Source organism: Scardinius erythrophthalmus, assembly GCF_964197995.2.
Source record: "Scardinius erythrophthalmus genome assembly, chromosome: 1".
Lineage (NCBI taxonomy): Eukaryota > Metazoa > Chordata > Actinopteri > Cypriniformes > Leuciscidae > Scardinius > Scardinius erythrophthalmus.
In genome coordinates, this window is record NC_138221.1 from 42,285,305 (window position 1) to 42,310,567 (window position 25,263).

The 25,263-nt window shown below is 37.0% G+C and overlaps 2 protein-coding genes and 1 long non-coding RNA gene across 5 annotated transcripts; all 3 read left to right on the forward strand.

Annotated features, from left to right (window-relative positions):
• The first annotated feature begins 491 nt into the window (after positions 1-491).
• On the forward strand, positions 492-7,073 carry LOC308689931 (uncharacterized protein). Its single transcript, XM_081364053.1, has 12 exons — positions 492-778; positions 878-1,079; positions 1,438-1,470; positions 2,833-3,032; positions 3,114-3,201; positions 3,330-3,365; positions 3,442-3,495; positions 4,052-4,285; positions 5,606-5,712; positions 5,925-6,090; positions 6,201-6,284; positions 6,373-7,073. Exons 1-12 carry the CDS (start codon positions 708-710, stop codon positions 6,406-6,408), a joined length of 1,311 nt encoding a protein of 436 aa, XP_081220179.1. The 5' UTR covers positions 492-707; the 3' UTR covers positions 6,409-7,073.
• A 1,486-nt stretch (positions 7,074-8,559) lies between these two features.
• On the forward strand, positions 8,560-20,872 carry LOC308703872 (uncharacterized protein). Of its 3 annotated transcripts, none has more exons than XM_081387861.1 (6): positions 8,560-8,725; positions 8,807-8,897; positions 9,001-9,049; positions 18,015-18,323; positions 18,933-19,075; positions 19,311-20,866. In XM_081387861.1, exons 1-6 carry the CDS (start codon positions 8,697-8,699, stop codon positions 19,407-19,409), a joined length of 720 nt encoding a protein of 239 aa, XP_081243987.1. In that variant the 5' UTR covers positions 8,560-8,696; the 3' UTR covers positions 19,410-20,866. The 3 variants fall into 3 exon arrangements, with proteins under 3 accessions (XP_081243987.1, XP_081243988.1, XP_081243989.1); XM_081387862.1 differs by having other exon boundaries at positions 8,649-8,721; XM_081387863.1 differs by lacking the exons at positions 8,560-8,725; positions 8,807-8,897; positions 9,001-9,049 and adding an exon at positions 17,180-17,351 and having other exon boundaries at positions 19,311-20,872.
• Positions 11,980-13,273, forward strand: LOC308703885. The gene is made up of 3 exons (XR_014031741.1): positions 11,980-12,040; positions 13,053-13,124; positions 13,208-13,273. It is a non-coding gene; the product is annotated as an uncharacterized lncRNA (long non-coding RNA).
• Positions 20,873-25,263: the final 4,391 nt, after the last annotated feature.

Sequence of the window (25,263 nt, forward strand, 5' to 3'; positions counted from 1 at the left end):
AGCCTAACTTACCTGACACCCTCAGGCAAGTGCTGTGAACACTGATTCAATTGTGCTGAATCTCACAGGATGATCATTTCAGGAGGCTGGCTGATATCAAAATGATCAAAGCAGTTAACAAAAACACATATATGCATATATGTGTAACACATATATGCATATTACAATAAATTACTATAGGTCTGTAAGTATATAGTACTGCAGAACTCTTCAGGATTCTTCAGGCTCTTTTCTATACAAAACAACCATAGGTTCTGCCTAAATGCACTGGCACAACTGTGGTGCTAGATATCCTTTAAAATGTAAAACCTAAATCTATGTTCCATATAGAAGTTTTCCTGAGTTAAAAAAAGAACAGCTAACAAAAGAAATTGAAGAATACTAATAGAAAACTTGCAGCCAAACAAACTACTCAAACGGCAGTTAATCTGAGCTCAAGTCTCATTCTGGCCGGTAAGGGGCGATATCTGTGTTTCCGCTTCTCGTAAGCTAGACACCACAGATGTAGACGGAGCTGTGAATGATTGGCTGTTAGATGTCTGTTTTGGTTTTTGGTGAACAGGCAGCTCAGCTCACAGTCTGTTCTTTCGTTAATAAAACGTCTTTTTGAAATATATTATACAACACAACGTTAACGATACGATAAAAACAATCTCTTTAACAATAGCCATTAGTAAAGTATTCAATCGGTAGATCCCTCAAACACGATGGTGTACAAATGTTGCGCATATAACTGTGGAAACACTTCTGTGAGTAACAAGACCGTCTCATTCCACCTGTAAGCCCAAAGCTTTCACTTTAAATTGTTTAAACATTATTGGTAATTCATTTTCGGTATGGAATTATGTTAATGCTCCCGTATTTGTTTTTATTTCAGATTCCCGCTGCGGGACCCCAGCTTGCTAAAAAAGTGGCTTCAAAAATTACGATGGAAAGACTGGAAACCTGGTCCAAACAGTAAAATTTGCTCTATCCACTTTGAAAAGAAGTGTCTTATTGAAGATGGAGAGAGAACAAGACTTCGTCCATGGGCTGTGCCGACCATCTTTTCATTCCCAAACCGTTATCCAGAAAGAAAAGTGCGTGGAACTGTTTTTAAGCATAACAGGGACATGTACATGTGTTTTTATTAAGGTTGGACAGTGTCTTTCATGTCACTGGTCACTCATTTTTAGGTTTTTCCACCAGTTTATTTCGTAAATTAATTCGTATAAATATTTCATGTACTGTAACTCAAATAATAAAGGTAATTCTTTAACAATGTGTTTTGAGCAATTATAAAATGTTAGGATAATTAAAGTTTAAAGTCAAGCAGGTGCGAATAGTGTTACGCCAGCACAGGAAACTGGCTTGTAATTTCACGTCAACTACCCATTTAAATGTAATCTTTTTATGTTACATTTTAATTGTATTTACTTTCCGGATTCTACCCTACAGGTTAAAATCAACCCTAGAAGCAGAAGAGCTTTGGTGAGTTACACAGCGTTCTTTATTTGCATTTTGCATTATGAAATATTTCTTTGAATTACACAGGAAAGGGTATATTTACACCCAAATGCATTTACAGAGAAAATACAATTTTAGAAATATTTTTATGAAATTAACATTTTAATGTGAAATTATACATCAAAAATACGACACCATAAGTGATAAAATATATGACAAAGTTTAAGGTTTCACTGATGCTGCATCATATTGCTAAACCAAAGCAGCTTCAATATGATATTCAGCATTGCATCTGTACACTAAATTTTGAGGCGGCTTAGAGCTACCTTAACTCACCTCCGTATAGATTTGTGATGGGAGAAACTGAGCTTTTTGAAACTCAGAATTAAATTTAGCAAAATTAAATTTGCACCGCACAAAACTTCACACACTGGCGCCACCTGCTGGTCAAAACCGTGTAATTTCAACAACAACAAAAAAGAACGCGCAGAAAGACATATTTTACAATTAAACAGTTTTCTTGAAAGTGAAATATATTGCAAAAAAAAAAAAATATATGAAATGTTTGCATAATTGTTTAAAATGTATTTGTAGGACTTGTTTTGTGGAGGGCTTGCCTAATCATTCCTACATAAGACCATAGATATCATATAATAAAGGCTAGATGTCTCGTCCGCGCTGCTGGCCAATGGAGGTCGACATCCGCACACGGCGGCCATCTTGCCAAAGGGAGCTCGCTCACTCGTAACATTGTGTTTTAATGATGCATGTACTTTTAAATAACCACAACTTGCTCAATTTTCTACCGATTTTCAAACGGTTTGGTTTGTTATAAACGTCAGAGATGTAGTTATGACACTGCATACATATGAATAATTATGTTCAACATGTTCAAGCATTCAGAATTATAGCCACGTTAATAACGTTTCTAAGAAACTAAACTGTTTGTAAATCCGTCAAGATTTCAGCGAGATAAGAGGATTTGTGTGCGTGCTGATCACTCACCTTACTTCAGATACCACAGAGCTCGCCAGAAAGCTTCCCTGTGACAAGATGGCCGCCGGTGATGCCGTTCGAGACTCTAGCCTGATATGGATATCTATGCATAAGACTACTAGACCTTTTGTATTATACAAATGTGCCATTAAAACACTTACATTATAAAGCCATGTAGACATTGGTTCACTGAGATTGAAGCCATTTGAAACAGTTATGACCTAATGAAGCCTTTACTGAAATCACGTGACTCCAAATCACTGGTTCAAAGCAAAAACAAAGCAGTGTTTCAAACACATCCATCAGTAGTACAAATGTCTTTTAACTGCTTTGTTCATTAATGGTGATTGGTGACCACATTTTCCTCTTCCCTGTCATTGGCAATTTTAGGGAAGTGTGGGTGACTCAAACTCCTCTCTTCAAGCAGCATCTGATATGACAGCAGAAACCTCGCAGACGTCTTACTCAGAAAACCCTCAGCACAGAACTACAGAGAAGAGTTTACACCTCAACAAAACAGAAAATCGATCCAGCCAGAGAGCTTACCCACAGAGCGTTACCACACAGCAGCTGACTGAAACAGAAAAAAGGTCTGCAGCTTCTCATCAGATGCACGCAACGTGTTGATGTTATTCTGTTTTAATTGTTATTCTTTTCATTTGTTTGTTCAGCCCGCCATGGACCATTCTGGGTGATGAAAGTCTGGACAGAAGCATGACTATACCGAGTTTCTTTCACAGCGGATACTGTTTGCCCAATGTAATGGACATTTTTACATTTGTTCTTCATATAAAATGTGTGTAAAGACATTGTAATATTACTTTTACATTCCTAGGTACAAAAATTTGGTTCAACCCATTAACATTTGTCTGTTGTTTTTTCTTCAGAAAATTCGCTGGACTGGAGACAACGAATTAAATATTGTAAGTAATCATGTGGTACTGTTGAATACATATCAAGAAAATCTTAATTATACATTTCCTGTTATTTCTTAATCAGATGCCTCATGTGGCTTATGGTGTTCTAGGACAAACAAAACCCCATATAATTGAGGTAAGGCTGTTTACATCAGAACTGCAATGCAGCTGGGTTTTTATTTTTATTAGAAATGGGTGTGTGCTATTGGTTAAGGTTTCATCAGAAAGATTTATTTTTGGGTACGTCTCTGGAGAATTGCATTTTTACAAAAGATGATGTAAGAAAAAGAGGTTAACCTATCAGATCCTGTCTTGTGTGATGCTGTGCTGTACATAGCGAGAATGACAACTACCGTTTTAGATTAAATGCATTTTTTGGGGGGTAAAAATAGCACTTACTGCAGCGTAACTTTCGACATGATCCTATTTTCATAATTTGAGTGTTTTAATAATCCTTCTGATTTTATGAGAACAACCATAACTATAACGATAACGACACTGAGGAATGATATCACTGGAAATTATTTTTGGAAAAATGAAAAACATTGATATCAAAATCCATTTAAAGCAGCAGACAACATAACTGCAGCATATCACCCCTTGGTGTGGATGCCAATATAGTTACTTTTTTTGTGTTTGGGCCTTTATAGATAATAGAGCAGAGTAAGAACTTTTTTTTACCTTTCTCTCAGGTTAAAGAGAGGTGGGAATGGCTTGGGCTGGATGTTAGAGGCCCATTCCCTCCAACAGTAGACAAGCACACGCACATCATGACCCTGACTGACTATCATTCCAAATGGGTGGAAGCTTTTCCTTTGACTCAGAAACTCAGCCAGGATGTGGCCCAGAGTCTTGCCGAAGTCTTCAGTCAGCAGGGATACCCTCTCGGAATTCTCTCCCGGCTTCCTAGGCGGATCCTCTTGGAAGTGAGAGATACATAGACTACCTTTCTTTCAAAAGTTTGGGCTCAGTAAGATTTAAAAACGAGAAGAGATCAATACTTTTTTATTTAGCAAGAGCACATTAAATTGATCAAAAGTGACAGTAAAGACTTTTACATCATTACAAGAAAATCGTTAAACACTTTTTTTTAGGGTCCAATTCTCACTATTGTAAGAAAAAGTGGAAATGTGGACGTTGAAGATCTCAAAAATGAAGTTTATTACAGCATAGCAGACAGTGGCAAGGTACACAAAGCACCTTGGGTTCACCGGCGTCAGAATGAACCCAGAACATCCGAATCTTAAACCTTTTATCCTATTCTTAATGTAAATTAAGTTGTGACACCCCATTGTCTGAGAAGGTTCTCTGTGTCCCACATACAGTCCCATTCTACAATTGACTACCATTTGCTCAGGATGTGATCAACCCAAATGGTGAAGAAACAATATAACTTGACTTTCTTTCATATCTATGATAATTAAGCCATTTTGGGGATGAGCTCATTCTAAAATATGTTTTTGAGTGGAATCTGGGTCGAGGCAGACTACAATTTCTTACAATATTAACTAGTTGCTTATTAGCATGCATATTACTAGGTTATTGGCTGTTTATTAGTACTTATAAAGCACATATTAATGCCTTATTCTGTTTGACAATTGAGGCCGGTGGTGTGCACTCCGCACAGGTCTCTAGTTGTTTCTCATGGAGGAGCTTCGGAAGCATAAAAGGACGACAGTGAAGGATGAGAGAGGACCAGGCCTGGACTATATTACGCTATGTTTTGTTTTATGTGTCTTTTACTTTCATTTTGTGGTTATTTATTGATTTAATTTGTGAGATGTTCGCCTGTTCCCACCTCCTTCTTCCCTGAACAACTAAACTCGTTACAACCATATTGTACATCCCTTAATCCTACCCAATATCTAAACTTAACAACTACCTTACTCACTATTAATAAGCAGTAATTAGGAGTTTGAGGCAAAAGTCGTAGTTAATATTTAGTTCATAGCGAGAAATTGAGAATTGGACCCTAAATTAAAGTGTGACCGAAAAATCTATATATTATATATTTCATTTCTATATATTTCACAATATTACTTTTTTTACTGTATTTTTTATTTTAAAAAATGCAGCTTTATTGAACTTAAGAGACTTCTTTTAGAAAAAAAAAAAAAAAATCTTAACCCCAAACGTTTGATTGGTAGTGTGAATCTACAGATTCCTTTTTCAGTCATTTGTTTTGGAAAAAACAGTTCAGTTTCATATAATTGATTAATGGTCATCATTTTCCTTCTTTCTGTCAGATTAACCGTGAGTTGAAGAAACGGCTGAGATTGAATGCAAATGCCTTGGTGATACACCACCGTCAAACTGGTTACATGGACTTGGTCACCGAATCACTTCTTAATGAGTACAACATCTTCAGACATTTAACTGCCAATATCACTTTTGAATGATTTTAAATGTATCCAATATGTGATGTGACTTGATTTAACACTAATATTAGCTTTTTAACAGAAATGGCATTAACTATTTCATGATCAATAATTTTTTTATAATCGTGGAAAAAAGCTGTACTGTACAAATATATTGTTTCTACATGTCAAGCATTGTGTATTTTAGGATGCTGGATGAGCTGGTAAAGAAACACAGCAGCATCTGGCACATCCACCTCCCTGCTGCCACCCTGCGCCTCTGCTGCACGAATCACCCCACTACCAAAGACAAACCCTTCACCCGCATGTATGCCAGTGACCCACCATTCTCCTCATCACCCAGAGAACTGCCTGTAAGCCGCCATGTCACTCACAGTTTACATGCTGTCATTTGACTGTAAATTGACTCTCTTGGCAGTTTGGTTTACTTATTCTTTGGTTTGTTTGTGTTTGGTCTCTATAGTACAGTGCTACTGATATTCGCTTGAGTTCTTTTGTTATCCCAACCACTGAAGCCAACAATCTAGGAGCTGTGTCAGAAACTTCGGTAAGAGGCCCGATTACAAATGAAATGGGATTCTGTTGTTTGATTGGGTATCATTTGTGACCATATTTTTTTAAACCCTATTTTTCAGGTCCACTGCTTGCAGGATCAGATTTTTTCCAAGTAAAGAAACTAAAAGTTTTGTCAAGTTTACATGTTTTTTCCATGTACATAGACTGTAAGTAAAGCAAGTTTGCACTGTTGCTTTGTACAAATATGATAAAGAAATAAAATTATTTTAAAAACGGTAAAAGAAGCAATATATTGCCTTTCATGTCCTTGTTTTTCCCCTTTCATGTTATAGTTAGTTACAGCTCTCGAATTTGATTGGCGTTTCAAGATTGATATTGAGAAGTTTCACTGTTTGTATCTCTTTGCTTGTCCATGTTTTTGTGTGTTACAGACAGACTGTGAATTTTAGTGGTGGGAATTTTACAGAACAACAGATAAATTTTACAATAACCACATTATATGGTTTGTTTACTATATGCTAATTAGATATATCAAAGCCTTAAAACAAGGATAGAACACAAATGAAGTTAGTTTAAAAACCGAACAGTTTTGGTGCCCATTGACTTCCGTTGTATGGACAAAAAACACTGTAAGATCAAAGTATTTTTCTTCATGTTCCAAAGAAGAAAAAGTCATACTGGTATTGAGCAACATGAGGGTGAGTAGAGGCTGCATTTTCAGGACCCCACTTTTAGGACCGCATTTCTAGGACCCTAGGTTTTTAGTGACAGCGCCACCTACCGAATTAGAGGACCAGCGAAGATGGATGACAATCAGAGTGTGAGTATCAAATGCGAATAAATTTTTACAATTGCGATGCATTTAATTGGAAAGTTAACGTAGCAAACGTGATGGTGATTTGCTAAAAAAATAGTCTTGAATGCATAGCCATAGTATTTAGCCTCTAATGCTTGAAAATGAATTGTTAGCACGTTCATTTAACGGAACTGTTGCGTGATAAGCCTGTGTTGACTTATTGACAGCACAATAAAACTGTAGCATGTTCGTTCTGAAAGCTTGTTAATTACTCCTTGTTCTTCCATTTTAATTCAGTTAAAATAATCTTAATGTTTTCACTGTCACGTGCTCACAGTCAGCCTGTTTAACGTTACCCACAATACAAGTTATGTGTAGTATGCGTCATGCGTCTCATCATTTTGACATGGTTTTATAATGTGTGCTTTAAATATTATATACATGTAAATGTGTATATATATATATATATATATATATATATATATATATATATATATGGTCAGAAAAAAAGTCGTGTCAATGTTATTTCTATTCAGATTTCTCAATTGAGATGGGCTTTATTGACATGAGTGTTTCTAGAACCTTTGTTCCCACAACATCAAAACCTTTTTTTTTTTTTCAAATCTTTGAACAGTATGCAATAATAGTATTATGAACATTAATTGATATGTGTGCACTGTTTGGTAACTAAGAAAAAAATAAATAAAGTGTAGAACATGTTCAACTAAATGTTCCTTATTTAATTCACTTCTCTTTCTCTCTCTCTCTCTCTTAGGAGTCAGTGATGATGTTGTCCATGAAGTTCTGTTTGTGGTCCACATCATGAACAAATTTGTTTTTGTGTGTGTTCAAGTTCAGTTATTATATATTATTTTGTAAAATATTTTGTGTGTGCAAGTTCAGTTATTATATATTATTTTGTGAAATATTTTGTGTGTGCAAGTTCAGTTGTTATATATTATTTTGTAAAATATTTAGTGTGTTCAAGTTGAGGTGTGATATATTATTTTGTAAAATATACACAATCTACCCCCAGAGTCATTGTCTTCCCTCTATACTTGAAAATGTGGTCGATCTAGTGACTGAAAAGACTATAACATGATTCCTTGTTTATTTTACTTGAGTTATTATATTATGCTAGACCCAATAATTTCTCAACATTCCTAGGAACCAGGTTTAATTGCAATAAATAAAGTAGTATTTGGGTGTAATAAAACTGTAAAACTCTAATGTAGTTGAAACTGGGTGGGTGGAAATACTGCCTGGCACAACTAGGGTCCTGGAAATGCGTTCCTGAGACTGCGGTTCTCCGAGTCGGTAGGTGGCGCTGTCACAAAAACCTAGGGTCCTAGAAATGCGGTCCTAGAAGTGGGGTCCTGAAAATGCAGCCTCCGGCTCTGCAGGCAGATAATATTGTCATTTTTGGATGAACTATCCATTTAAATAGTACTGAGACAGGCAGTGATGACCCAGCGCTTCAGGTGGCGCTATTGAGCAGTTTGGGCCATTTAAGGGAACAAAGAAGAAGAGCTGCAAGATACACGATTAGTTTTGATGAACTGTACCTGTCTTCGTAAATACATGCAGCTGGCTTCTTAACAAAAGTTGAAAAGTCAGACATACGTTTACAGTCGGCATTGATTTAAAATGAAAAAAGTAATCATTGGAATTGGTGGGTGAGTAAACCAAACGCTATAAGGTTTTTATATTTTTCCTTTTCCAGTCCCATAATTATGAATTATGAAATGATGTGACAGGATGACAAATGGAGGAAAGACCACTCTGAGTAAAAGCCTTCAGGAGCTTCTGTGTAATAGCTGTGTTATTTCTCAAGACAACTTTTTCAAGGTACCACACCTGCTTTATATCTTAATAAGTTTTGATTTTATCTTCATCTAAGTAGGTAAAAGCATGTAGCTGACAAATCCTAATTAATGTGTCTATTTCCCAGGATGATTCACTGGTCCCTACTGATATCAATGGCTTTAAGCAATATGACAGTAAGAACAGTTCTGTTATTTACTTATTATTAATTTGCTTTTGACCACAACACACACACACACACACACACACACACACACACACACACATATGTGTGTGTATAAAAATACATGCAGCCTTTGTGATATTAAAAGACTACTTTCAAAAGCATTAAAAAAAAAACTTAATGTTTCCACACACACTCTCACACAGACAGGGGTTGGACAATGAAACTGAAACTACTTCAGGGTACAAATGTTTGAACCGTTAGGTTCTGTAGTTTTTGGCCCATGGCCCTGGACAGCAACAGTCTGGGTGTTAAGCCTCTTTGAGGCTTCTCCACACTGTAACTCCCATGGATCTGGGAAAGACAGTGGAGGTGGACTCATTAGTAAACCATACATGTTTCACATTGTCCACAGTCCAGGATTTGCACTGTTGCCACCAATGAAACCAACATTTGGCCTCGGAACGAGTGGCCAAAGTTTTGGCTATAGCAGCCCTACCGTGAATATTGACTCTGTGGAGCTCCCCACAAACAGTTTTGGTGGAAACGATGCACATCTAATTCTGCAGTGAGTTGGGCTGCTGTGGATTCATGTTTTTTATTTGGATACAATATGAGTTAGTACCTGGACATCCCTTTCAGACAGCTTCCTCTTGCGTCGACAGTTACTCCTGTAATAGCTCTCTATACACCACAAAGACTTGCTGTCCTGGTCACAGATGAGTCAGCAAGTTGTGCACCAACACTTTGTCCTCTTTTGAACTCAGTGTCTCCACTTTATGTTGTGTGGATTGCAATATTTTATGTACAACTGTGCTATTGCTCTGATTATTCAATCTTCACACTCTGCTCTTACTGATGGAGTGTAAAATCAGTAAAGATTTGTTGTTCCAAATTATTATGCAAGTGACATAATTGCTTAAATGCAACTTTATACATAAATGCCAGCCTGCATGAAAATGTTCTTGAGACTCCAGAGAGGCTTCAAACACCTTTTTGCTGCTCAACACTGGCTTTTTTTATAGCTGCCCTTTTAATACAGTTAATTTGTTTGACAGAAACTTTCTGAAACATTGACAGAAACTTTCCTCAAGTCTTTATCTGAGCCACTGTTGCCTTTGGCTTGCTCAGTTGGGGATACTTAATTTAATTAATCAATCAACAATACTATTGATCAGCATTACCAAACGTGGACGTTTTACACTAGAAACAAACACTGATGTACTATTTTATTTAATACTGTGAAGCTGCTTTGATACAATCTGTATTGTGAAAAGCGCTATATAAATAAAGTTGACTTGACTTGAGCGAGCTCTTCTGAGTTTTAAATCACTATAATATTTTGACAGTTAAATATTTAACAAACCTGTCTTGAGATTGATACCAGTTATCTAAAAATATATGAGAAATAAAACAAACAAACAAACTTTCTTGAAAAACTCAAATCTGAATGTTTATTGTACTAAAATCCTCCTGATATGTCACTTGCACAATCATTATGAACAGTGTATAGGTGTGAAACCTCCAACACTATATTTGTCAGTGTTTCAATATTTATATTTATATATATATATATATATATATATATATATATATATATATATATATATATATATATATATATATATATATATATATATATATATATATATATATAACAAAACTCCTCTGCAGGTTTGGATGCCCTGCATATGGACAGGATGATGGGAGACATTGGCTTGTGGCAGGAGGATCCTGAGTGCTTCATGACATCTCGTGGTTGTGCATTGAAATCCACAGCATCAGAGTCACCCAATGCGTTTGTTCTTATAGTGGAGGGATTCCTCATTTTTAATCATAAGTAATGTTTTATTTTGATTGTTTTATTTAGATTTGAGTTCAACAGACTACCTTTTATGTGAGATAAAGACAGTCATACTGAATTAAGTTTTTGTACAGTCTGGAAAGCAAGATTGGACAGAATTGGTCAATCTCAGTGGAAGAAATTCACTTTCTCATTAAGAGATTTATTCCTATTAATAGAAAGTTTAAGGGCCCTATTTTAACGATCTAAGCGCATGGTCTAAAGCGCAGGGCGCAAGTGCACTTAGGGCGTGTCCGAATCCACTTTTGCTAGTGGTCGGCGCACGCACCGCATGGTCTAAAAGGGTTATCCCTATTCTCTTAATGAGTAATGGGTGTGTTTTGGGCGTAACGTGAAATAAACCAACCAGAGTCTCATCTCCCATTCCCTTTAAAAGCCAGTTGCGCTCGCACCATGGGGGATTGCTATCTACATGACGGAATTTGCAAGCTCTGAACGTCTCCAGAGCGCAAATGGATCTGCTCGTGTGTGAGGTTAAAGCGGCGAACAGACCATCTACGGGATAAACTGGATTCCACCATATCTTTATGTACACAATATTAATCTTTTACATTGTAATCCTTTAATTTTTTATATTTGGCATGGTTGTGTGCTGCTGCGCATCCCTTTGTGTGTAATAAGCACAATGTACGTGCATTGTGGACCCGCCTACAGGCTCATATCACTAACGCGAATCTATTTATTATGGTAATCGGAACGGAAGAGCGGTGTTTTGTCCCGCGACTACAGCGTCTCATGGTCACGCAGTTGCCCTGCTGCACGGGTTCTACAGCCGGAACCGAACAATGTACAGAGTTCACTAAGCTAGTTGCATCCAAAGCAGTATCTAAAGCCCTTGCACTCTTACTATTCTCAATTAAAGTTTAGATGCGTGTCTCTAGTTCTGAAATATTCTCCGTCTGAAATACTCTCTCCCTGCATTTATCACATGCAAATCCTTTAGTGCTGACAGAAGGCTATGCTTTACATGTGACACGAAGGGCAAGTGACAATAAGAGGAGAAGATGGCATGACTCACCGTGTTTGTTGACTGATCCTACTCACCACAGTTACTTGATGGACTCGTAAAAGGCGCAAGAGAAAAAAACAAATAAATAAAGACGGCAGGCATGGATGGCGTGAGCGTGCGAGAGTAAAAAGGTAAGTACTTTAGTACTTATCAAATTTACTTTAAGTACTATATTAAAAAATTTGTCGAGACAAACTTTAAGTTGGCTTGAGAAAGTTTGGACCAGAAAGTTTGAAGAAGTTTTACTAGCACATTAACAGGCTAGCGAATTACTAGCGTGTTGTGCTAGCGATAACGATTTAGATTAAAGCTAGCGATGTCAGGTTAATGTGTGGTGATGAGTAAGTAATGAGTAAATAAAGATTCAAAACAGAAAGTTACATGGAACATACAGACGCAAACCACTCAGCAGCAAGACAGACAGGAGCAATCGATCTGACAGTAAAAATCAAGCAATCAATCGATGTGTCCAGTAGAATAAAGTGGATCTTCTTCTTCTTGTTACTGGCCGCTCACTCCTTAGGTGTATTAATCAAGTGGATCAAAACCTTTCATCAAAGTTATACATGAATTTTGAACAATACCCGTTCTTGTTTTAGGACAACTTTGATGAACTTTTTTGATTGCTGCTGCCCATCAATCTAGGAAGGATTACAAGGCCATTTCAAAACAAATTTAATTCCATCATTCTACAGTGAGGAAGATTACTCACAAGTGGAAACATTCAAGACAGTTGCCAATCTTTCCAGGAGTGGACGTCCCAGCAAATTCACCCCAAGATTAGGCCATACAGTGCTCAGAGAAACTGCAAACAGACTCAGACTCTACAGGCCTCAGTTATCATGTTAAATGTTAAAATTCATGACAGTACAAAGTTCATGACCTTCATGATGGCTTAGGTTTGCAAAGTTACATCTGAACAAACCACAATATATCAACCAATACCAAACACAGCATATCAGCAAAAACACTTCATACCAGCTGTCAAGCACAGTAATGATATAATCAATATTATTCACTTCTCCTGTCAGTGGGCCAATTCAGTTCAGTTTGGGTATAGATAGCGCCAACACGAAAAATATGCTGTATTTCTCGTGATTGAACAGTTTAATGTGTTTTCATGCATGTATGTTGTACTTACAGGCCTCTTAATAGCTTGTTCAACAAGAAGTACTTCCTGCAGATCCCTTATGAAACATGCAAAGAGAGAAGAAGGTAGGAACAAGACTCCTGTTAGTCTCAGTCGAATCAATGTTCATCAAGCTCATCTGTCACCTTCATATCTTTCTAATCAATAGCTCAAGAGTCTATGTGCCTCCAGATCCACCAGGCTACTTTGATGGGTATGTTTGGCCCATGTACCTGAAAAACAGAAAAGCGATGGAAGAAACTGTAAATGACATAGGTACAATAATATGTTAATGCTCAATAAGCACAGTTAATTCACCTTTATTGTGGTAAATTGTGTAAGTGTGGCTGAAAGTCTTTGCACTTTATACAGTGTTTCTGGATGGCACACAGAAGAGAGAGACGTTGCTCTCAACAGTTCTTGCAGACATTCAAGAAATGCTTATGGTGACAGAGATGAGTTATCATGTGAGGAATTCACCACTAATATCGCAGGATACTTGTTATTAGTGCAATGATTTTGCAATTAACATAATTTATCTCTTTGAATTTAATTCCTAGATTGTGAGGACCAACATTTCAAGATGACTGTTTTAGCAAGTATACTATAAATACTGTGTTCATCGGAACGTTCATTAATGGCTTGTTTCACTTCCTCATTAAAGTTCCTCATTTTGGCGCTAACTATGTGACTCGTATGAAAAACTAAAGAACATGCATTAATATTCCTCAAAATAAGTGAATGAACCGATTACACTCGACATTTGATGCAGTTAATCTTAACAAACAAATGTTTTTTTTTTTTTACAAAGCAAATGTATTCATCTTTTTTAGAGTATATTCAAACTCTGTGTAGATATATTTGTACAGTGCAGTGTTTAACAAATTAAATACTTTCATTTATCCCTATAATGTTTGGTGTGTTCAGTATGTTAATAAAGACATGATGGGAATGTTTTGAATGAGCAAAATTAACCTAAAATATGCATTTATTTCCCTTTATTTATTTATTTATTGTATTTTACACTCAAGAAACAAGAATTAAAGGGATAGTTCACCCAAAATGAAAACTGTCATTACTCACCCTCATGTCGTTCCAAATCCAAATAACTCGCGTTCATCTTTGAAACACAAATAAAGATATTTTTAATGAAAACTGAGAGATTTCAATCCCTCCAAGTCCATGGAACCAAAATCTTGACCGTTAAAAAAGTTAATAATGACATTATAAACATAAACCATTAGAATCGAGTGGTTTAAGTCAAGTCTTCTGAAGACACAATCGATTTATCTGAAGAACAGATTTAATTTTTTATTCACAATAAACAATGCACGGACATAGAGAGCATCAATTGTTTGATTTGTGAGAACAAACCTCACCAGTCAACTTCATGCATGGATGTTTGAGATTCCACAAGAAGTACGATTGAGCTTGTAATGCTTGGGTTTGGAATAACATGAGGGTGAGCAATTCGTGACAGAATTTTCATGTTTGGGTGAAGACAAATTTTAAGCTTTAAACTTGAAGACAAATACAAAGTTCTGTCATGAAACTAGATGGCTCAGGTCGATAGGTCCTTAACTCAATCTGCTTGCAATCACATCATTCTCTATAGGGCACAGCTAATTTATCAGTAGCCAATGAGCTCGCTGCTCAGCCTTCAAATACTTGCTCAGCATATGCTGTAGCAGTTGCAGCACTTTAAAAAAAAACTCCACCTTTCCCAGCTCCACCTGCATCTGCTATGGGTAATTCATGTACGCCATATTGTGCAGCAGCAGCGTGTCTTGTATGTACAGTATTGGCAGAAGTAAGTCCCGTACTTGCTCTGCAGCAGCAGCGTAGCAGATTTATTATCCTACGACCAAACATATCAACATTGTCATACCATTACCATACCAAACACTCCAAGAGTTTTCATGACAGAACTGTGATTGAGCTAGTTCTGTCAAGGTTTGTGGGCCAGTCTTTTGTAGGGTAGCCTTGTGGTTGGGATGAAGATTCCTTGAAAGATCCAAAACAACCCAAAGTGCTATTGTACAGGCAAGATGGCAAGTGCTTGACAAGGATGTGTTGTTAAATTGACCCTGATTGACCCTTGTAACGATCACCAGTGAGAGTGTCCGGGATTACTATCAAAGGGCACTCCAAACCGGACAATCACCACACATCCACAGACTCCATTCCCCATAATCCTTTGCCAATACTAATCAGCTATGATCACATTTACCTGTATGTCTTTACCTTGTTTAGCTCACTCCATATAAGCCTGTCCCCTGCCTTTTTTTGCTTGTTTGTTTGTTAATTTGGACTGATTACCCAGTGTTTATAGCCTGTTTTCTGGATTACACCTTTTCTGGGCAGATCGAGGTTTCGTGAAACAATGAAACAGTTGGAGCAAATGTGCCATAACGGTGACACCTAGTGGTCATTTGCAGGTGTTTATCTGAAACAACCTTAACAAGGAGCCATTAAAAAAAAATGTTTTTTATTATTGTATTTTTCTAATATGTAACCCGTAGGCTCCTCATTGTGCATAATGTTATCTTGGTCATGAAAAATGAATATTAATAAAAGAAATCAAGCCACAATGTCTCACTTTTTTATAGATTTTTATTAAAAAATATTAATTTCTCTGCTGTGGAAGGACTTAGCCTACTTCTTTTTTTACAGATAATTTCTCCTGCCTTTGAAAAAATCCTCTCACAAGGGACACTTGTTGCTGGCATGCAAAGATATTTTTTTTACAAGGGCATACAAATAATTATATTTCAAACAATGCATACCTTGCTTAGATGGCCCAGCAGTGTCAGTGGCAGGCCTCTAGGTACAGGGGGAATGCTACCATCCTCTGCACCCTGCAAAATGGCAGGATAAGTGCTCCTCAAATGGCGCATCATTGATGATGTATTGTTGCAGTAGGCTAGTTGTCGATCACACTACATACATCTCACTTTATTTGGGGTTTCCAAATGGAAATGCTCCCACACCACAGATGTACGGCATCTCTTCTGTGGAGCCTTCATTTTTAGGATTTTGGATTTCATGGGAAATTGCATACATGCGTCATATCCGTAAATAGAGAAAAGTTACTCTGGCTACTTTGACACGTGTATGGTGTGTGAGTGGCATTGGTTAGTTGTCACGAGTGAGGTTGAAATGAAGCAGCTAAATCTCGAACATCCTCGGAATGACCCATCTTATAACGTTGAACAGGGGAGAGTCGGTTGGCAAAAAGAGAATACGACAGCTCAACATTGGCTTGGCTTTTCGGAGATTGCGGGAACTGAGAGTTTTGAAATGAAAACGTGGAGATGTTTTTATATTTAAGTAAGGTATTTTATTGAACCGATAAATTGCCATTTGTAGCTATAACAGAGTTAATTGTAAAGCATTGTAAAGGGTCATTTCATTATGGTTGTTGTAGCGCTGTGCTGAAACTAGTTTTCGTGGAAGTACCGTCCATGTCTGTTAATGGTTATAGCTACAGTAAAGTCTTCAGCTAGTCTGCTTGCCTTGAGATCCTTTCCATTATATCTCTAAAGCAAAATGCATGCAGTTTTCTTTTTCTTTTTTTTTACCTCTAGAGGGCCAAAAGTTACATGGTGTACCTTTAAGTTGTGGTAGGTGTATGATTTCTGAATTTAAGACTTAAAGGAACAGTTGTTAAATTTGCTCACCCTCTTGTCATTTCAAACTTACTTTGTATAACTTACTTCTGTGGATCATAAAAGAAGATATTTTGAGGAAATATTTTGAGGAGATATTTTTTCTCATATGCAAGTCATTGAGAACCAAAAGTGTTTGGTTACCAACATTCTTCAGAATATCTTATTTTATGTTTAACAGAAGGAAGGTTTGGAACAACATTCACACAGCTTTTTTGGCTGAACTATCCATGTATAGCATTTTCAGTGTATGCAAAAGGATGTTGCAGTTAGTCTTTCTGCATAATGGCCTGCTTGCTTTTGGACTTTTCTTATAAATTCTAGCTCATCACCTCAATTGATAAGTGAATTAATCGTATGATTGTTTTTTTCTTATTTATAAGAAGAACTCTCGGAAATGTTTTCGTATGACTCATTTGAAGTTAGCTGACTAAGACTAAGTCAGTAGTTTCAGTGGTTGTGGGCTGGAGCACACACATATATATAGGCCTACGTGCATTGCAGACTGACGTTCAGTTTTAGTTTTCTGTGTTTAGATAGAGGACACTGATTAAGATACACTTATGACAATAACAATGATGTCTCTGCAAATCATGTTGTTTTTGTTGGTTGTTCTTTGTCTCTGCAACCTTGTTGCAAGTGCAGGTTAGTGCTTTGTGTTTTCACTATTATACATTTTAGTAATTTGTGTGTTACAAAGTGTTATTAGTTGACCTACTTTCTTTAGACAGCGATACATTTTATTTTTTCACTTCATATTTATGAGTGCATCCAAAATGCCTTTTGACGGTTTAAAAACTATAATTGTAAATGTGGTTTACACATTGTAAATGTGGTTTACATACACAAGAGTTTTTTTTTTTTGTTTGTTTGTTTTTTGCCTAAAAATTAAAAATGCTGTCATCATTCACTCACCCTCATGTCATTCCAATCCTGTATGACTTTCTTGGAACATAAAAGAAGATATTTTGAAGAATGTCTCAGTGCATGGAACATTCTTCAAAATATCTTCTTTTAAGTTACACAAGAAAGTTCTTAAGATGACATGAGGAACAACATAAATTTCCAATTTTTGAAACATCAGATGTAGCACTCAACTTATAATGATGAGGAATAAGCAATATTATTCATAATGATAAGAAAATAGGTGACATACCGCAGAAGGTACATTCATCTTCTACACTTTCCAGGTGTTGGTCTTGGTGTCTCATTTAGTGCCAAGAACACCTGATTCTTCAATGTTCTCTCGACTTCTGTTTTGATTGATGCTGTGAACTGATCCAGACTGTTTCTTTGAATCATTTTTAGATGTGAGTAAATATAAAGGTGACAATTACACTATGAAGTGTCCTGCACCTCAGGCAGACGCAGTGGGTGTGTATCTGTACAGCCGGCGTTCGGTCAAACGTGAAGTCTTCTACTACCATTTCAGAAAGGAACAAATAACTCTCCATAAAGACTACAAAGGACGTGCTGAAGTCAAAAATCAAGAGAAGACTCTAACTATGAACATCTTTAATCTAGGACTGAAAGACACTGGAGCTTACTGGTGCACCTGCGTGGTTAGTAATGGGATATGTACAATGGATGATTCAGGTGTTTTTCTTTTGGTTCAAGGTGAGCGCACATTTCTGTTTTTTTTTTTTTTTTTTTTTTGAGATTTAATTTTCAGCATGTAATTACAGGCAATTTAGAATCCACAATACCTGTAGTGGTAAGTATCATTTAAGATATACATTACCGTTCAAAAGTTTGGGGTCAGTAATTTTAAAAGAAAATGATTCGATAAGTACGCTTTATGTTGATCAAAAGTGACATTAAAGATGTTTACTTTTTAACTTTGTATTCATCATTCATGCAGCAGTGTTTTTAACATTGATGATAATAATAATTTTTCTTGAACAGCAAATCAGCATAAAAAAAAAAGAAAACGGTAATTTTATATTGTAATAATATTTCACAATATTACTGTTTTTACTACTGTTTTACTATTTGGTTGAGCAGAAGAGACTTCTTTCACAAGCATCAAAATCTTTATTACCCTTCAAAAGGGTTCTAATATGTACCATTTAGGTACTAATATGTACACTTTTTGTACCAATATGTACCTTTGAGGGACTAATATGCACTCTTTAGGTAGCCTACAAAGGTGTACCTTTTGAAAAGGTACCACCACAGTGACGGCTTTTGTACCTTGAGTGAAGTTATTTATATTTTTCTTTATAGACCCGCCAGAGATCATTCCAGCCTCTTCCAAAAGTTCGAAGTCCAATGGCATGAATGATTTACTGATACCAGTGACGGCTTTGACAGCTGGCAGTGTGCTCTTGCTGATACTCCTTGTGCTTGGAGTGTGGATGGTGCCCAAGGTGAATGTCATACACCTGTTTGTAAATCTGAAGGTCATCAGAAACTTTGTAAATGCATTGCACACAAACGGAAAAGTGCTGATTTCGGATTTGTCTGTGTGTATATTCTCGGTTATCTCCAGCCATATCTTTACACACTTATTGTCTATGACCAATACTTTAACCTTAATTTAGAGAGGCATTTTTCAGCAAATGTGTAATAAGCAAGTTTGATTGTTCCTCTCTTTTGTTCCAGATGAAGAAACTGATCAGAGGTCAGAGAGAAGAAGAGAAAAGATCTGGCAATGAAGTGTACGAGGTCATGACCATTCCCCGAAGGAAAGACTATACATGATACATCCACATAAATAACAAAATGGACAACCACATAATTTGCTGTTGCTTAGTAAATATAGTTCCACATTCAGTACACACACAATATATTCAGTGTGATGCATATTGTACAGTTTTGAATGTTGCTGTAACTCATTCAGTCCCACTGAACAACTTTGAGTTCAATCTGATTTGAGGTTGGCTGACGTATTTGTTAAAATATAACATTCAAAGATTCAGAGAAATTAGCTCCTCTCTTCTAAATGTCTTTATTTTTTTAATTCTCAGTCATCTATTCTCTGTAAATAAGAGTTATTATGTATAAATCTATAGCTTTACATGCTAGTTCAAATACTTTAGCATTAAATGAGCGATTCAGTTTGGGCAGTTCATGTTTTTATTATCTTTTACTTTAGTTGTAATCTATGGGTTCTAAATAAACATATATTTGTAACTTGTGCCTTGTGTGTAATGTAATCCACTGTGGATGTTGTTAATCACCTGATGTAAATATTTTTGATAACCTCAATGTATAGCTTCAGTAATACACACTAAAGGCCCTATCTTGCACCCAGCACAATTGACTTTGTACACCGACACATGTATCATTCTTATTTTGCACCCGACGCACAGCAGACTTTTCCCTCCACAGACGCACGTCGGTAAATTAGGAAATGAACTTGCGCTCCCAGGGGCGGTTCAGGGAAAAGAGGAGGCATGTTCCGACGCAAACGTTCCCTGGTGCTATTTTGCAGTTTCAGAAAACAATTCCGCCACAGACCAGGAAAAATAACGGCGAATGTATGTCACTCTGACAAACAACAGAAAACAGGATCTGAAAATGTCCCCTTTGTTTCAGTCTGTGCTTTTATTTGACTTGAGATCTTGGTCTATCTTGGGGACTTGCAGAAGTCTGCACACTTCCTCATGTGGTGGAACACATTCGTGTCAAGACCCCTCTAGCGGAAAACTGCTGCTGCTTCAAAGAATGTCACCTCTACTCTTACTTTAGTCAGTCTAAATGTACCTCTCTGTACATCATCTTTATTCAGATCTGAGTGGTGTTTGAAACCTCAAAGTGAAAAAACACATTTGGGGAAAAACTGCTATGATAGTCTTACCAGAAACAAGAGGATGTGTGAGAAAATGTGTGGGTTTAAAAGTGTTTGTCAGATCAATTGCACAGTCCTGTTTTTGAGTTTAACATTGTACCTGCATGGGAAATGTCATGTATTTTCTGGAAAATAAGATTTTGTTTTGGAAAAAAAAAAGTCTATAATTTGCTGTAATGTGTACTTGTGACTGAAAACATCACTGTAAACCCTAATAAGTTGAGACTACTCAAATGATTTGAGGATTTTTTTTTTTTTTTGAGTAATGGGAAAATTCAAACTTAATTAATTGAGTTGACCTAATGTGGTCTTATCATTGAATTAACTTAAATGTTTAAGTAAAGATAAATTAAAAGGCAAATGGACTAAACTCAAACTTTCCAGTTTATATTTTGTTGTTTACTTATTATTAAATAAATAGATTTTAAAAAAATTATAAATCATTAAACCAAGTTTTATTTTTTCACATCAACAGCTTTATTAGGGTTACATTACATATCTTAACTTCTATAATGCATGCTGACTGAACATTGTATATTAACATTTAATCAGGAAAAAATACAATTACAATACTTGCAGTAGATTAAATCAATTGATTAAAAATTTCTTTAAAAATCAGTCAGAACAATTAATCAGGACAATTAAAAGCACCCTGTAATGAACAACAACAGACATGTTTGTCATCTACTTTAACTTATCTTTAACCCTCTATTGCATGAAATATTACTTAAAAATGGTAAAAAATGTTTTGCATGTTTTTATTACTTAAAATGAGCTAAATAACAGATATATAAAAAAAAAATTAAAAAAAGTTTAAAGGCAAATTAAACATATGGCAACAATATGCAATCGTGGAAAGTACCATAAAATAAAAAAAAAAGTCATTTTATGAATTCTAAAACTCATTTTATTTAAAACAAGACTCAACAAATCCATCTCATACTTAGTGAAATGTTTAAACAAACATTTTTACAGTAAAAACATTATATAATTTCAACAGTTATCTGAAACGTCTGGTAATAATAACCAGGAACCTGGAACCGGTCTCACTGAAATACACTATTCATTCGTTTCATTTCATTCAGTCATTTTTTTGCCGTTTCATTTCTTTTAATTCTCTTTATGCCTTGTGAAAGTCAGTGAAGCAGAGGAAAACTAAACACTTGGAGCACTTGCTTCTCACAATGACCTTGCATCCTGGCTTTTTGCATCTGCCCTTCTCAGATGCTTGCAAGGGCCAGTGGTCTGTGCGGTGTCTGCGGACAGGATCTGGCGGGATAAAGCTTTGGGGCCCTCTTTTATTTTTCCCCTCCACAACAGCTTGTGAAGGTCTAATGTTTTTACCTTTAAAATATAAGAAAAAGTTGTAAACATAGTCTCAGAGTAGTGTCATGCTATGTAAGTCAATGGGACTCCATTAGGTTGAATGCACCAGGACGTTTCCATATTTGCATATAGTTACCATATGGCAACAAATTTATTTTAGCATATTACAAAAAACTTATAAAATCAAAACTGAATTTAATGTTAAAAAATTAAAGTTTACTTACCCCAGATAGTGATTTAAATTTTTTATTTGATGAAAATTCTTAATAAAATTCTTAATAAAAGGCTATCTTCGGGAGCCCCAGACAGTGATGTTTGCATGTCAATGTCCATGAGCAAAAAGGACTGGCAAACAGGATATCCTGGTCATGTGACCTCATAAATTGTATTTTCTTAAAAGTTAAAGCCCCCTTTTCACAACTAACTGTAAAAACATAGATTTTATATCACAGCTTTTTAGAAAATTAAGATAAAGTAATTGTTGCCATATGGCAACGCTATGCAATAGAGGGTTAACTTATCTTTCACACTTTGTAATAGTTGTGTGTGAGTCCCTCAGTTGTCCTCGGTGTGAATACATAGATCTCAACATCAGTCACTTTTGGAAATGGCTTCAAATATTCAAAATATGCTGGAAAACCAAAAAAAGTACAGGACCTGGATTTTTCTTAAGAACAGTGGGCACTTTAACTGCTCAGGACAAACAAGTGACACATGAACATCCATCACAAAACAAACAAACAAACAAACAAACAAACAAACAAAAAAACAGTTGTTGATCATCAAGGTAACAACACAGAATTAAGAATAAAAAAATGAACAGGGTCACTTTAAAATCCTATTTTTTTTAATTCAGCTATAATTTCATGGGTATGCTCCCCCATAAGAAAATTTTAAATATTCCATATTTTAAAGCATCAATCTGATGCATTTTGAGATGCATTCTGGAGAAAACTTAACTTCAGCCATGAGTCAAAAATATTATGGCCTCCTTACTAAGTATTATGCAAGCCATTTCATGCCAGCCTGTCACTGGGTCAAACATTTACAGTATATGAGGCACAATGTGGTAAGGGCACCACAAATGGCTTAATGCATAACCCCCACAAAAGATGGTGGACATGCTGTAACTTAACTTGTCTACTCTTACATCATGATTGGGAAAACTCATTTTCTCAAGAATATTGAAGCCTTTATTTTAAAACGCATTGCAGCTGCACAGCAAGAGCATCATAGCTCGTAGGAAGCCAATTTATACTTCTGCGTCGGGTGCGCGCAGTAGGTACGGCATAGCATACGCATAGACTTGTATCATACGTCGTACCCTTCGCCGTACCCTGACGCGCACCTCCTCAAAAATGTAACTACACATCGCGGACCGCAAGATCTGTGATTGGTCGGCTTGGTAGCATCGCCTTGTCAGTCCCCTCACCTCAAAATCATCCACACGTCCCGGAAAAACGAGTTGTAGAGATTTTAGAAAGAAGCACTAACAACGGTGACTGGTCGAGTGGCAGGCCCGGTGACAGGCGCATATAGCGGTGTCTGGTCGAGTGGCAGCTGCCCCTAGCGGTGACGGGTTGAGTTACAGGTCGAGCGACAGCTCCCCCTGCCACGCAGAGATTTTACCCCTACTGGTTTCTTTTTTGTGATTTACCATTAGCTATACAAGCTAGCAGCTAACTTTAGTAACAATATCTAGCTAATGTTAGGCTAACGTTAACGGTAGCGTTAGCTAATAATTTTCCACCGGAGCTTTAGCTAGCTGGCTAACGTTGAGTTCTCTCTTGCTGTGTTTAATTACTCAATTCATCAGGCTGTAACTAACGTTAGCTAAGCCTATGTCAACAGAGCTCCTGGGTAACTTAGATATACCAGAAAACATTAAAATTATTGAAACCATCACTCACCAAATTCAGTCAGGTAAATCACCGAAGCTAGGCGTGCTTTCAGCTTCTGATGGTGGTCTGCACCCCTTGGTGTCGTCAGCACGAGCGAAGCGAACTGCTTGTAAACCAATCAGGTAATGGTATTCCCCTACCTTCCCAGAGAAAGAAACTGGTGATGCAAGGACCTTCGCGCTAATATTTCCATGCACTCGCGCTCCCTTCTGGCACGCGCACCTGTTCGCAGTTCACTAAATCTCTGGTACCTACCAGCAGCGGTGGTTTCTTCATTAGGGCGATCGGGATCGAGCACCACGAAAGTGTGAAAGGGACTTTTTCAATCACAATCTCATTCAACCACAGAGTTACGCTAGCAGTCACTCACTGTTGTTCTGCCTCTGGATATAGTCCAATCAGCGCCAAGTCACGTTCTGTGGAGTACCGCCTCTTTTTGGGCGATTTCATTATGGCCGAAAATCGCCCAGAGTGTTCCCATAGACTTACATTCAAAGATTTTTTTTTTCGAACTGCAGGCACTGCAATGCATTCTCTATGGGTTCCGGGAGGGCTCGCACTAACGTGCTTTCGTCATCATACGTAAACTTCACTTGTGCAGCGATTGGTGGAAACAAATATGACAGGTTCTCTAAGCGAAGTAGCCACTGAAGCACCAATGGACATTTTTTTCGGGATCTTCGAAGGACTAAGGAGATTGTATTTACTTTATTTTAACAAGCCTCCTATCGTACTACAATCAGTTTTTAAAAAAGTGCACTCAGGGAGAGTGCATTCTGCGAGAGTGAGGGCGGAGCGTTGATTTCACCATAGACAGTAAAAGAAATGGACACAGCGATCCCATTGCATTCAACGGAGAAAAGTGAAGTCAATTAGAAGCTCTCACTTCCTGATGGCTGAGCGTACTGCGCAGACTCAAACTGAGCTTGGTGACGTAGATGTGACGTGAGCAACCTGTCTGTCTTCTAGTAGCCTAGCTGTGCCAAGAGAAATCTGAATCATTCCCTTCCGAAACTTGCAGAGACGGAGAGTGTGAGTAGGAGGTGTCCATGAGCTAGGAGCAGGAGCAACTTTTGCTAAGTATTCTGATGAATTATTTTGTCATTTTGCCTTCACGTCCCCCCGATTGCCCGCAAGCTTCTCCTCCTGTCCATACGGTAATCTCTCTACTGTGCGACAGAGAGTCGCGTGGTTATGACGCAATAAGCATATTTTTACAAAAACTGCTTCTGCTGGGCCATAACGTAGATACAAGGTAATGGAGCCTTTTATACATTATCGTGTTTCTTTAGAAATAAATAATGGACAAATGGAGTCTTTGGAGCCTCAGATGTAAAGTTATTCGCTGTCAAAGTGACGCCAAAATGAATGGGAGTCAATGGAATGCTAACAGCAGGTGAAGTTTTCAGTTTCCCTTTTGGATTTCACGGCTTTACTTCCTGCTTACTACTGTGCAGGTCTGGTCCCGAGATCGCTACTGCGCAGACTCAAGTTCCAAGATGTCAGCGCCATATCGGGACACTGGCGGCTTCAGTAC